Source organism: Falco peregrinus, chromosome 10 (assembly GCF_023634155.1).
Source record: "Falco peregrinus isolate bFalPer1 chromosome 10, bFalPer1.pri, whole genome shotgun sequence".
NCBI lineage: Eukaryota > Metazoa > Chordata > Aves > Falconiformes > Falconidae > Falco > Falco peregrinus.
Window position 1 is genome coordinate 14971512 of NC_073730.1, and position 15214 is coordinate 14986725.

Here is a 15214-nt window from a genome sequence, read left to right on the forward strand (position 1 = left end):
GACAACCTGACTAGCTGAACTAGTAACCCACTATGGTGTTGAACTAGATTTGGCTTTATCAGACTTCCCAGCTTTTGCAGCCTGTGAGACCTGTTTTTCTCTAAATACTTCCTCTGGGACCTTTTCCCCATGACTAGTTCTATCAGAAAATCCTAACAGCCACTGCCACATGTACCCTCACATTTTGCTGGCGCTGTGGTGTTTGTAATACCCAGCTAGATGATAATGAATAGGAAGAATGAAAGACTAATTAATCTTTTACTTAACTGGCTTTGCCTTCTCTCTTATTCCACCCTTAATTGAAAAAAACAACAAAAAAGTAAAAGCAATGCTTGTGATGGACAAAGTCAGGCCAGTTTTTCACTGTAGGTATTTCAGGCATTTCATTCCTTTTAATGTTGCTTGCTCTTCATTTCCTTGTGCATGTAGTCCATGCAGCTTTTCTGTGTTTGAAAATGTTCAGTTCCACTGGTTACTGTCACTAAGGAACAATAATTAAGGTGGACTCATGGAACTTACATAAGTAGTTGTGCTCATATATTACATAAAAAACAGATTTTATTTCATTTTCCATAGATTGTTAAATTCTATATGTTAATAAATCAATATTGAAAGGGCCTCTGGAATAACTTCATGAATTCTGACATAATTAGTGGTGTTGCATTTGACCTATGATATGTAAAACCAAAAGTGTGTGCAAATACCTTTGTGTTTAATAGAGAACAGTTTAACTTCTTCAGCTGACTTACCGTTTTTTGTTAGGTTTGCTTACTGCGAATTGTGTAGACTGCCCTGAGGGCTGAATCCTTAGATGGGACTTGAGCCAGTAAGCAGACTGGTACATCCTCATTGATGCCTATGCAGGAACAGACAATAAATCTTTGCTACTTAGTATTTAATATATAGTTAGATTTGTCATTAGGGATCACAAGAGAAGAGGGTCTTAGGGATTTCAGTTGGGAGTATGCATAAGACTACTGAATTGTTTTCAGAGGTCACAGAAATATCATAGGAAAGGTGCCTTGAAAATTTATCAACATTCTTCCTCTTTGGCACGTGCAATACAAAGTAAGTATGTCTGATTTTCCAACATTCAGAATTTAATCCACAGTGACACTTCCAGAACTCTTAAAATAAATTCAGATTCACAGTGCAGATGTTTTTCAAATAGAAAAATGAAATTATAAGAAGCTTAACTATCTTGGATTCCAGGGAAAAAATTACTTTTGTGTAATTAGACACTGTTTCCTAATACTTAGATGTGTAGTCTATATGTTTATAACTGCACCCTACTGCCTTCCTTTCTGAAGTGGAGTTGACAGAATGTAATGCATCAGTGTTGAATGCAAGTCAATAATGATCATGCAGTGCTTTGAGGTTTTAAATAGACATTTTATGAAAACACTCTGTATTATTCCTCTGTGGCTTGTCTTCTACCATGCTAACTTGAAACTCTTATGCTATTGCCAGCATTTGTATTCCATGTCTCCTTGACGCATTTTCTTTTATTCCTGCAGATGTTTAAAGTGTGTGGACGCCCCCTGTCAGAAGAGTTGCCCAACTAATCTGGACATCAAGTCATTCATCACGAGTATTGCAAACAAGGTAAAATCAGGCTTGCAGTAGTACATGGAAGCATGAAACAGAAGTTACTTGCAGTTCTGTTAGTGAGATTGCTTTTCAAAGTCTATCTTTATAAATGTTAAAAAGGTAGTTTACAACAGATGCTTTAAAGCTCAACAGTCAGCTAATTTTTAATTATTTTGCTGCTGTTCTGTGCCCATACAGATAGTGTATAGTGCAAATTTATTTCTTCATGTCACTTTTTCTATGGAGTTTTTGGTTTTGATGGTTTTCAAGTATGATGATATTCAAAATACTGAGTGTTACATGTAATTATTTAACCTTGCTGCTACCTAAGGTATTACAGTTATAAAACTTCTCTTTCATTAAATTTGGGTTTTTTTTGTGAGGTTTTTTTTTAAGAAGTGATTATAGTTTAAATGTGCTTTGGGCAGATACTTGGTATGAATGTGGTCATCTCAGTGTTTTGCAGTTTATAGTAAGAGGCTCTGGTTAATGCAAATGTAGTCAGTCACTTAGACTATAATAAAATACTACAGGAATAAATTGAATCCCCTCTTTGGAGGTACTGTACCTGTTCCTTAATAGGCTATTATACTATGATCATAATGAAATCTTAAAAACATTATTCTGATTTGTGGTTTACAAATGACTTTTAACAGTCAGAAATAAATAAAGATGACTGTAAAGTTGATATGACAAGATTAATTAGGCTGTCTGGGCTAGCCTAAAGATGACTGGATATTGATTGCCCCATACCTTTTAAAACTTGCTTCCCATCTGTGGAATCATTAGCTGCCATGTGATTTATTTGTCTGTATGAGCCCAACTAGACTCATAATCTACTGGGGGTGCTACAGAGATTTTCTGGCCATGTTTTATGCTCTAACACGTCTCACTGTTAGGTGCAGCTGAAAGGGCCAACACAGGTAAAGCCGAAGTGGGCAAGAGAGCATTGCTGTGTGCAAGTTAACAGACACGTTGCTTTTACTACACTGTGTATTGTACAAAGAAGACACCGGTAAATTCTGCACCTTAACAAGAAACATTAGGATAAGAGGAGATATTAAGATACATGTATCAGTTATAACTATGTATTGATGTGGTTTACAGTAATTGGCATTATGCCCAGCATCTGCATATAGGCAATGTTCTTATATAATCTGTACTCTGTCACTGCAGCATTTATTTTCAGGAAGGTAGGCATCTGTTTGCAACTATAGTATAGTATGCGGCATATTGCTGCTTATTACCTCTTTCAGGCATTGTGAGGCAGGCAAACTGAACAGAGAAGGTAGAAGGCAGTAATGAAACTGCTAGTCTCCATCTCATCATTGTACTGTAGTATGTTTAGGAAACCTAAAGCAAATTTTATGGAATTATTTTAGCAGCATGGTCTTATTAAGATTAGCTATGCTTCTGTGTTGGGTAGGATAGGGTGATGTGTTGTTGAGGAAGGAAAAATGGTCTGATTATTGAAACATAAAAGCTGGGAAAAAGGAACCAGGAAAGATGGACTGAAGACAGCATCAGCAGATGTTGGAAGAACAACTAACAGCAGCAGCAGCCTGGAATGATATATTTGGTGGGTCTTTTAGATTCTGGTAGCCTGAGAAATACAAAGCTCCTTTGTGACTTGTAAGTCACTTTCACTCCTGATTCATTCTGAATTCTGTGAAAGGTGGTGTGACTGCAGAGCTTTGGGAGTTGCATTTTGGCAAAGGTATACTGGAATAATATTAGGAACTTGCCCTGAAGTTCTGAATTCTTTGCCCTGCTGAAGCCAATGGGTATGCTCTTACAGGTTTTAATAGGGCCAGATTTATCCTGTCAGATGGTCCATGAGCTGGATCAACCCTATAGAGTCTGGGCTGTTGGATGATAACTCTTTTAAATCATCTTGGAAGCTGCAGATGCTAGTTAAGATGCTGGTTTTGCCCTGGGCAGGTGACCTGATCACTTGCTGTTTTATCAGGAAATCCTGCTTTAGAAAAAAATGGTATACTACTATTCTCTCAGGGGAATTACCATTCTTTATGGAAAATCTAAGTATCTTCAATTCCTGAAATGTACTTATAGCCGTTCTTTTTGGACCCTACCCCTATCTATCAATACCTTCTGTATCCACTCTGAAAGTGTTTTTTATAAAAAATATACAACAGTTTTGGTAACTGCTTTTACCTCATGTTGATGCCCGATAATTGCATAGACAGCAAGGAAACATTCACACAGAGGAATTTTTAAAAAGTCAGGTAGCTGGTTTCTGCTAGCCAAAATGTTAGGATAAGAAATTGCATGCCTAAAATCAGCGCTGCTTCTGTGAAATCCAGTTCCAAGAGTGAGTTTAGATACAGTCTTACCCTTTGCTTTCTCTCCTTACCCTATTGGAAGAAATCTAATATAGCATAGTTGTGGGGGCATTTCTCTGCAACAGCTCTAATGCGAACTTCAAAACCAAGTAAACAGAAAACCAAACCAAACAGCACCCCCCCCGCCAAACCCAAAAAACTAGAAGTGAGAAAAACCCACAACCAGATATGCTTAGCAAATAGCTGAAGTCATGAGCTGAGAAACAAGTCTTGCATATTTGTGACCTCTGTGTCAATGGCTGTGCCTCTTGTAATTCATGTACCAAGCAACTTCTCAGGGAAATAAACAGTGCATAGAGGGAACCCAACCTTGACTTGATGGCTGCAGTCTGCTAGGGTGAATTTTCCTTTTGATGAATTAGTTTCTGGTGCCCTTGCTAGAAAATACTTCTGTTACAACAAATTCTGTTCTTTGGAAAAAAGCGTCAGTAAATTCTTCTGGTTTCATTTATTAATAGGATTGTTTTGTAGGTATAGGTGTGTACTATTGTTTTTACACTACTGCATTTTGAAATGCCTTGCTTTCTGCCAAGCAAGCAATAGATGTAAGGTGGAAGCTGAGAGAGGGGTACCGGTTGTGGAAATGGTTCACCTGAAGTCATGGCCCTGGGAGAGTCGGTTTGAGAGCCCATTACCCTGGCTGCTCCTGCAGTGTCCTCTCCCCTCTTTCATTCTAGTGCTGCTGGTGGTTGGGGTACCTGTACCATGTGCTTTTAGAGCGCATAGAAAACAAGAATGGCATGCCTTTGAAAACCATGCTAAATCTTCTAACTTATCATTTTGAAAGTCTTTAATGGAACCAGTAAGTACTTTTTCACTTTTGTTATGCATTTTTCTAAACTTTCATTGAAGTAATCATTGAGATACCATTCAGCAATATGCTTGCTGAATATTTTTTGTCATTGTCATAAATGTATTTACTTCACATGATCAAGGATATTTTACATGTCATTGAAAATACTTTTCAAAATGATAAATCTTGTTTGCTGTTTTCACCTTGGATATAAACTTTATTTTTAATCCAGAAGCTTATATATGTATCTCATAATTTCTAGACAAAATAAATAGGTGACACATAGAACATTCAGGTATTTCAGGTCAATAAATCCAGGATGTTGGGGTGTGCTTTCTAGGCTTATTGAAGTCCCTGTTCTGAATCTTTCTTCATCTCTCACTTGAGAAACTCCCTACAGCAGATTACCCTTCTACTTGTTCAGAGGAGATTTAGTTCAATAAATTCTTTGTCCTCATCCTCGTATAAGCATGCAGGTATTTATTTAAACATGATTTATTATTAATATAGAGTATTTAGACAGCAGCGTACTGAAAATTAATTACTTTGTCAGGTACTTAAGAGCTCTATTGTATGTAGTTTGTTTTGTTGGAAAACTGCTATAGCAATCATAAAAGGTCAGGGATTCTTGTTCTCTTAGGCCTGAGGCTTTTTAGATATTTACAGGCCATGTACAATGTAGCTGCTCTGGCTGTTCCGCCATTACACCTGAGCTCAGGAGTAGAAGAGGGAACAGGGGAGGAGGGTTGTTTCTGGGTTGAGAGGGTAATTGAATTGCCAGACTCAATGAGCCTTGAACCTCTCTGAGAAAAAGGATGTCACTTACGCTGTACTGTGTTAGCTGCTGTGACTCAGTAGAGTGTAGGCCACAACTTCCATTCTCTTTTTTCCATACAAACTGGATTACAACTTCACTTCATAAAGGTACAATCTATTCTATTGTGTCTTCCCAGTCAGTGTTTCTTGGTTCATACAGACTGCTTGCAATTCTGTCTCTCTGAGACTAGACTTCAGATTCACTATGCACACTTTACTACTTTTGTTTCTAAACATCCGAAGACGGCAAACCAAGTATTCTGACTTCCAGCTGTCATCTTTTTAAATACAGCCTTCACATTGCATAGTGTATATTCTTTGTTTTATCACACAGGAGAGCAATCTTAGTTACATCTTTCTTAAAAAAAATAATAGAAGAAAACATTCAGCTGCTGCAGAAGGCTTTGCCCCCTTAGACCTGACTGAGTACCAGGAGTGATTTTAGGATTTTCTGTTCTCGTTTCCCCATGTTGATATGTCAAAGCAAGGAGGACTTGGTAAAATGGAGCTCCAGCACCCATCATCCTTTAGGGCTGGCACAAGGAACTGTTGTACGGCAGCAGAAAATCCTGTAGCTTCCCAGAAGCAGCTCAGCCTGAACAACACTTGCAGCCTGTCCAGCTTTCCTCCTGTTAAGCAGAAGTGTGGGCCAGAGGAAGCTGCCGGTTGGAAAGCAACAGCTGCTTACACGCTCAACCTTTGTACTGTTCAGTGAGATGGTCTTGGATCTTTTTTTTTTTCATCAGATGCCTTTATGGTTGAGTTGTTGCATTGAAAAAAAACTGTTGGTGTGGTTTAGGTATGGGGATATTAAGTTGTGTTAACTTGGCACAGGTGTAAGGAGTGACTCAGCCTTTATAGTCTGAGACTATAATGAAGAATTGGAGGTGCAGAAGCATCTTTGGTGTTACTTGTCCTCACAAAATCACACCTGGTTGCTGTAGCCCTCTGTTACTAGCTCCCACATTTTTCATCTCAAGTCTTGCAGTATTACAGGGATTCCTGACATTGAGTCAACGGTTTTCTCCTTTTTCAGAAAGACCATCTATTCCCATAATCCCTTAATAATAAACTGGCCTGAGCTGACACATCAACCATTTTCTAACAGACTTTATAGGTGGATGTAAGCCTTCTGGTGGCCAGCATTTTAAAAAAAAACAAACAAAAACAAAACAAAAAACCAACCAAACAAACAAAAAACCAACCCACCACCTTAACCCCCAAAACCAGCAAAGCCGTGCTGCCCTCTGTATAAAAGGTTGTCCCTGGACTGTGTAGAATGCTGGTAGGAAAATAGGGAAGTGAGAAATGAATGCCAAGAACAGTACAGAGAAAGTTGTGGGACACAAGAGTAAGTTTTAGGATTTCAGAGGAATGCTTTGGTTTAAATGAAACCGAAGGAAATGTGTGGTGTTTTTTTTTTTTTTTTCCAAGAGAGAAATTCAGTTTTTTCAAGGGAGAAATGGGAGAGGGAAGAAAGTGGAAGATAGGGATGGATACCAAGGGATAAGGGTGAATCCGAAGTTTGTAGATTGAGGCAGTAAAGGAAAAAGTGTGGTAATGTACTGGAAATGAGTATGAAGGAGAAGTGGGTAGACAAAGGAAGGCAAGAGACAAAAAGCTCTAGGATCATTAAGAGAAAATGAAATGAAGAAAAGATTGTAAGGGAGAAAGGGTGTTGAGAGACATAGGATTATGACAGGTGAGAGGAACAGAGTGATGGTTTTTCTGTGCCAGAGGAACTCTGAGTATATTAACAAAGGATGTCTATATGCCATTGCAAAGATTTTGGAAAATCATGAGTCACAGTTCATATGTGAAATACTGTAAGTGGGATACTGTTAATACAATGAAGGATTGTGGAAGTCAGAAAGCAGCTAGATGATTGGTAATAATTATATACAGATACACATCACAATTAATCTTTAAGTACTACTTTGAGTCCCCAGGTTTTTGAAAGTGCTGTTATATTCAGCTTTCTCTGTTAATCTTTGTGTATTTCAGGTCACTAAATATATAAAAAACCAACATTTAAAAGTAAAAGTGGTAATGGTGTTAAATTGATGCACTTGAAACAGTGACTTTTCTTGAGATGTCTGTTTGTACTTAGTGTAATGGAATGGCTGACAGCTGGTTTCAGTTGCCATAGTGTAATTATGTAGAATAGACTTTTGCGATGACACTATGTCAATTAAGGAATCTCTCACATTCTAGACTACAAAGGACAAAATGACAGTACAAGATATTTCTTCCGTTCTTTTTCATAAAAAGATAGTGACACTGTGTGAAATTACAGTCCTGTTATGATGACACAAGTCAAATGATGTGAAAGATTTCTGGATTGATTAAAAATCATCAGCATTATAATATAGAATATGTATGATTTGATAAGTTGCTGTTATGTTTTGTTCATTCTTCTTCAGAAGATATCGGGGGGGCTGACAGACTGGGGGTGTTTCTTGTTATATTTGAACTGGTGTGTGTCAATGTGAAAAATGCTACTTACATAACAATGTACTTTAAATAGTGGTTCTTCGGTATGTGAAAATATTTTAATCCAATACATCTTGAGTATATTTTAAAGCCATCACAGAACATGAACTAGTATAGAAGGTGGTGATATTTTCCCATATTTTTTGTTATGTCTCCCTTTTTCTAAACTAAGCCCAGATGAAAAAGAAATTACCACTTTTTTCCTTCTTTTCTTTTTAAAGAATTCACTCTGTCCCAAAATCCTGATGAAATCAGTGTATTCATTTTTATTACACAAAACATAATAATGCATATTCTTCATTGTTTTTGAGAGAACTGCAGTATCAAAACACCCTTATGCATAATGAATTTATATAAAAAGCTCTTCAATTGAATTGAAAGAAAAGATGCTATAAGCATTTCCTGATAGTAAATGTAATTTCTTCTGGTCTCTCAGTATTGATCCTATGTGTTTTAATAGGTTTTTTTCAAGTAAAAAGCAGTCTCATTTGCATGCAAATTATATAATGCTTCCAAATGATACATGTGGAGATCCTCCTCTGCCTGGTTTCCACTGATTATTGATGTCTGTTTAAGGCTTGTTTTTGTTGCCTGTGTTAGCAATGTAGTATTTATTGACATTTTGATGTAGGAAACCACAAAACATCCTATCCAGTTAGATTAATTTATTTCTATGGAAGTGCACAGGAAAAAAGATTCTATGAACAAAGGCAGGAGCAGACATTTATCTCACTAGAAAATTCAGAAACATCCTAGTTTTAGACTTGCTTCCTCTGTGACGTCTGTAAGAAACTAGACAACTGAGTCATCATATTATTTCAGCATCTAAAAAACCTACTCCAAGCTGTTAAGGTAGCTTATATCATTCCATACCCTGGAATAATTTTTTTATTTTAATGAAGGCAACCTTCCTTTAATTCTGATCCTTTCTCATGTACAACATGTGGTGTATAGTTAGTTACCAGCTTGCCAGGTCTGCATCTCACGTCTATGTTGTGTGCAACCTACTACACCCTGGTTTTGTGAAATAAAAGCAATCAATATGTTTTTAGAAAATGTGAATATTCTGTGAATATTCTACCTTTAATGTCACTGATAAATGTAATTATCATTAATACGTGTTTTCAGGTTAAAAAGTTGTGTAAGCACAAATTGTTCATGTAACTAAACATTTAAGATACTGTACATATACTACAAACTCTCATTTATTACTGTAGTAACACAATGGTTTGCAGTTTTGTAACACAGTTTGTATAACACCACTTAGTGTAACTTACTATACTGTATTTCCCTGCCAGTTTTTGTCAGGTATTGGAAGACATTTTTCTAATAAAGTTTGAGACATTAGATAATAGGTCAATGCAGTAAAGGCAGGATAAACGATTAAATAAAATAGAAGGATGAAGAGATGAAGCAACTCAGAGCTGAGCTCCTGAAGTCCTGCACAGCCCAGTCTCCGTGCTGGACTATGCCCTGGGTGTCAGGAAGGTTGCAGATGGGCTTGCTCTCAACTTACTGCATAGTCGGTGGTAGCAGCACACTGTCGTATCCTTTCACTGGTAGTGAACAAGTATCAGTGGCAATGGGAACAGTGGTTACACTGGGAAGTGTAAGAGGAGAGTTAGGGAGCTGCAGCTCTTCTGCACGTTTAAGTTTACCAATGGCAAAATTGACACAGGTTGAATTTTTGTTGGCAGACAGGGATACCAAGTCAGCAGTGAACTTGTTCTTCCCTTACATCTTTAGAGGTGTCACTTTCGCACAGCTGCAGCACGCTGGTGAAGCAGTGCAGAATACTTGCCATCCTGCTCCCAAAAATAAGTGGAACACTTTGTACTTCAACTGTGACTGTCTTTTAATTTATCATTAAAACTTACCTCATGTGTTAAGACTAGAAGATATATACCTTTTGATACAATTTATCTAATGATGTAATATTTAGCCTGGTAACATGTACTCTGTACTCTTAATTCGAAAAGGATCCGATACCTCTTTTTCTCAGATACCCCTAGTAGCGACAGCAGCAGCAATTCATGATCGTGACAGCAACATCTCAAAACTTCCCAAATCAGGACCCCACCTTTGTATACTCCATCATGTTTCCCCGAAATTAAGGGGTCAGCAGCAGTTGGCCTTACCCCCATTAGGATTTCAGTTCCAGCCTCCTACTTACTGAACTCTGGCATGATGTTCTGAGATAGGTTTCCCTAGGTATCCCCTCAATATGCCATGATCTCAGTCCTATACTCACAATGACCCTGGTTCTCATCTCTTCTGCGTTCACTTGCTACTTTAACATACACTGTCTTTCTGTAGCATAGCTGTGCTGAAAGTTTGGTTTGAGCTTGCAAAACAAGTAAAATATGCCAGCTGTGTTGACACTGCCTGTAGTGGCACAGCTCAAGTGTAAGAATATACTTTACAAATATGTAATAAAATTGATTTTAAAAAGGAATATTTAACAGCTTTGCATTCTAGGCATAATAACTAATTTGTGTATTGATTTTAAGTACAAAGCCTAAAAATGTAGAAGACCTTAATGAAGTTACTTAGATGGAAGTGTATGTTTTTGTATTTGTTTCCATTGAACCAGAGTTGAAGATAATAAAAATAATAATCCTGGACAACACAGGAAGGAAAAATGTAACTCTTATATGTACTGAAATATCAAACTGAACAAAAATTCTTTGAAAACCATTTTGTCTTTGAGTTGGGGAGAAATATCCTCACTACTAGTTTGCAATTATTCCTTTAGAGTGAAAAAAGGGAATGGCTAGATCTAATTGCTTGGGAAACAGACATCTAGGGCCACTTAAGATGCTGTAGGGTGTCTAGACTGGTCGCTGAGTGCTGTTTCAGAAAGACATATGGGTGTCCTGCATTGACTGTGTCACCTCTGCTGTCTGCATGGTTATGTGTCAGGGACATCTCCAGCATAACTAGACTTCTGTCTTTTGCTACTGGATTGAGCTTACAGTGTCTCTACTGGCTGTTTTTAGCAGCTCCAACAGTCTCTGGCATATCAAAACAGTATAATTCATCTGCAAGAGTGAAAATATTTGCTAATATGTACAATTTCCATTTGACTAATACTCCTTTACGTTGGAATAAATGAGAATTGGGGATGATAAAGTGCCTTACCAGTCACCACTGGCAAAATGGTTGAAAGTTCTCCCAGAAGAGCTGCGTAAAGCGAATGCCTATTCAGCCAGGATGAGAATTTCAATAGATTTTAATAGTGGCTAAGAAAATCCTATGAGAGTGAACCCAGGTAGCTTGTTTTCATTTCCATGTGATGGATGGGGGGCTCATGCTGTGCAGTAGACCAGCATCTGTAAGCAACAGGTCCAGTTGCATCTACAAATACATTCAAGTATGTTTCTTAAACATTGACGTTGTCTTGGGACTCTCTAGCTGTGTTCTGTATCTGGTTTAATTTAGAGAATTTTATGCTCAGTCTTTTAATATGCCTTTAGTGAATTTGAACCTCCCAAACCAAAGTCTTGTTACCCATTGTTGGTGATATTGTCAGATCTCTGCGCTGCTCTTCTTATTCATAACTGGATTCTTGCGCTGTGTGGCGTAGAGTTTGCTTTGAATAAACACTTCTGTGTACATCAGCATACTTGACAGACAATAAGTCACAGGCATCGCATAGGGTCTGCTGTGACAGGGTATTTCACATCATTTGAGTTAGCTGTCCTGCAACAGAGAGATAATGGTATTTGTTATAAAAACCAATTCCATGTTAGTGATGATTATTGAAGACTGCAATATGGAAGAGGTTGTGGAAGAGGAAGGAGACATTGTTTTTTAATCTCTCAGTTATTGCTAGTTTGGAGAAAGCTGGAATGAGATCCTGGCATTAATTTCTTACTGAGGAAACTTCTGTGGAACCTCAGCCATGTGCTAATTGTAAGTGGTACTGTAGTGTCTTCTGGCCCTTAAAGGAAACTGTATCATTAACCCATTTTCATGGACTTTCCTTGGTGGGGCTTTTAGAGCGGGTGGGAAGAGGGGTAAAATAAAGAACTAGAGTCTGATTAAGTAAACTTCAATATTAAGTATACAGAAGAAAAAATAGGATGTAAATGGTTTGCTTTAATTACACCATAATTTTATTAATGTAAATGGAGAACTGCCATCAGTAGCTCTCCCCCTCTGAGTAAGACTTCAGTTCACTCCTGTCATTTCCTCTGATGCTCCCACTTAAGAGAATTATCTGGTCTGAAAAAACAGCTAGGGGTTGTTTTCTTATGGCATCAGGCACTGGGAACTTGCCAATGTACATTCCTTAGATTGTTATTATGGGAAGAAATCTTGTTAGCTCTCATTTATCAGGATATTTTTCCTTTTCTGAAGATACACACTGAATATTGGGAAGCTGTGAAGCTGTGAATTGTACATAACTTCTTTAATCAGTTCCCTAGTTTGCTATTTAGAGCAACAGGAAAGTAAGTGATTGTCCTGATTGGTATCTAGTTGAGGGGGAAAAAAAAAAAAATCAGTAGTGCAGTATCTACAGGTGAAGCCTTCTCTTCTCCTCACCGGTCTGGAACAATTGGCACTACTGATCTGGTGTGAAGGACAGGCACATCTGTAGAGATGGTGTGCACAGATGTGTAAAATAAGCTTTTCATTCCCTGTGTCATAAAGAACTGATAATCTAGCTGTCACTTTCTGGTCAGACCTTCAACAAGGGTTACGACTCAGCTACTGCCCAATTGACCTAGACATGGAGAAAGTATTTACAAGTACTTAATGCAGCACAGTAGTTTTCAAACATAAATTTGTTAAGCCACTGAAAGTTGTATGACCATCTCAGACTGAAGATCTTTTTAGCTATTTTGCAAGCTAAAAAAAAAATTGTTTATCTTTGCATAACAATTTTGCTGCCTTTCTTTCCAGTGTCTTTGACATAATGCTGTATAACATATTGGTACATTTAAATAATGTCAGTGTTGTTTAATTTTTTTTTTCTCTTTTTCCTTCAGAACTACTATGGAGCTGCCAAAATGATTCTTTCTGACAATCCACTTGGCCTGACATGCGGAATGGTGTGTCCAACATCAGATCTCTGTGTTGGTGGGTGCAACTTGTATGCCACGGAGGAAGGACCAATTAATATTGGTGGATTGCAGCAGTTCGCTACTGAGGTAGGTAGGACTTGCAAATGTCTGAAATTCTTTGTATGCACCAATGTGTGTTGTCTAAGTGGTTGCCTTTGTTAATGATTTGTTTTTTAAAAAAAGTTGGTACTAGTAAAATAAAGGTGTGGGAAGTTAGAATAATTAATTCTTTATCTTACAACACATTCAGAAGCTTAGAAATGTTTTCATAATGCACTAATTTGTGGGGACATAAGGAACATTATTGTGAAAAAGATGACTCTTTAGAAACACTAGTAGTTGAGACAGTTTGTTTTATAATGAAAGATTTATATAAGCCAGGTGAAATTGTAGGTGTTACTGAAGAAGGCTGCATAGGGAAAAAGGTCAAGTGCACCTGCATCTGTAACTGGATGTTAAGGAGCTGTAGAACTGTTCTGGGCATTGAGTAGATCCTGTAGCAGAACTAGTGCGCATTTGTACTGGCTTTGGGCCAAAGGAAAAGTTTGAGATGATTTAGACTTTTTACTATCCAGTTTTGCCAAAACTAGGTAAATAAGTCCTTTCAGGTTGACGTGTAATAGATGTCTATGTGCATCTGTCTATTTAGATACCTAGTGTAGATGCTTACATATGTGTGTTTGTGTACATTTATTAGGTCATAAGGGTATGCGTATATTTTGGTTGCTGAAGCAAAATTTTTTACTTGCCACTTGATGTTAGGAAGTCTTCTCAAGGGTTTCTGTTGAAATGTACGTGCATTATTTGTGACTGTATAGTTTTAATGCTCTGCTTTCCATCTGAAGAAAGATGGAGGCTGCTGCTCATTTGTTGACTTCCTTTGAAGGGCATGGAGAATTTGTATCAAACTCATGGTCTCAGCTCGCAGCTCATTTGATCTGTCTGAAGTATCTTTGGGTAACAACTGTGATTTTGGTCTCTGTAAAAGTAAGGATGTTGTGGCTGTATAAGAAAAGGCATATGCACATTTCTATATGCCTAACTAATGAGGTTGTACCTCTTCTATGTCTTGAGCCATTTGGCTGGTTATATTTACAAACATACAGTGAAATCCCAGTCACCTTTACAAAGCTCGAGAAATAAAAAAAAAAAATCTTTGTAGGACAGACCAGAATAGAAATGCAAATTAATCTGGAAGTAACAGACAATATGTCTGTAAGGCCAATTTTTTTCTTCTGCTGTCATTCATAGACTTCACACACCCTTCTCAATGGCTGTTGGTCATGATTCAATAAGCAAACATTCCTACCTGCTCCAGTTCTTCCCTCTTTTACCTGTTTGTATCCCTACTTTTTTCTCTCCAGGAGACTTGTAAAGCTTTTGGAGAACCTGCTAAATGTCTCTGCTAACTGTAGCTGAACCTTCTCTCCCCTCTGTCATTTAAGTAGCTATCCAGTTTGAATTTCTTGAGATTAGACCATACAAGTGTAAGTACAGTTTGGACCAAAGTTCTTATTTATAGGATGAGGCTAGAGACAGTGAATGTATTTGTTCTACATGTATATTCAATAGCTGGCTGTTATCAGTCAAGGGGCAATTTTATTACCTTTTCTTCTTTTTCTTTATTCCTTATATCTAAAAACTTAATATTTGTTGCAAAGGAGACTTATTTTTTCTCAAAAAACCCCCAAAACAACAAAACACAAACAACAACCAAAAAAAGAAAGAAAAAAGAAAGATTAAACAGTTGTCAAGTAGATGATAAATACAATGGTGAAATATTACTGTTTAGGAAGCAAATGCAAGTAATATCTGTTAAAACTTGATTTGTGTCTCCTTTTAGCCCTAATGCTATGATTAATAGAGAGGAATTATGGCTTGATAGATAATGCTAAATATCTGCTATTTTTCTTCAAAAATCTTTAGAAATCTATTAAAAAAGCTCAGTGCTAGCACAATGATTGATACGAAAACTGCAGCAGGGATGAATAGCTCAGAATGGCTTTGCTCCTAATGTTTCAGGTTTGTTTAAAGTGATATTAGTGTCAAGAGTTCTAACAAAATTGTTACACAGTTCTATTTAACACTCA

At 37.4% G+C, this 15214-nt stretch overlaps 1 protein-coding gene across 1 annotated transcript in view; it reads left to right on the top strand.

Annotated features, from left to right (window-relative positions):
* DPYD (dihydropyrimidine dehydrogenase) overlaps positions 1–15214 on the top strand; it is a 367955-nt gene that overhangs the window by 95542 nt on the left and 257199 nt on the right. The window contains exons 4-5 of the mRNA XM_055815469.1: positions 1518–1605; positions 13050–13211. Coding sequence (XP_055671444.1) covers positions 1518–1605; positions 13050–13211 — 250 coding nt within the window. The remainder of the gene's footprint in view (positions 1–1517; positions 1606–13049; positions 13212–15214) is intronic.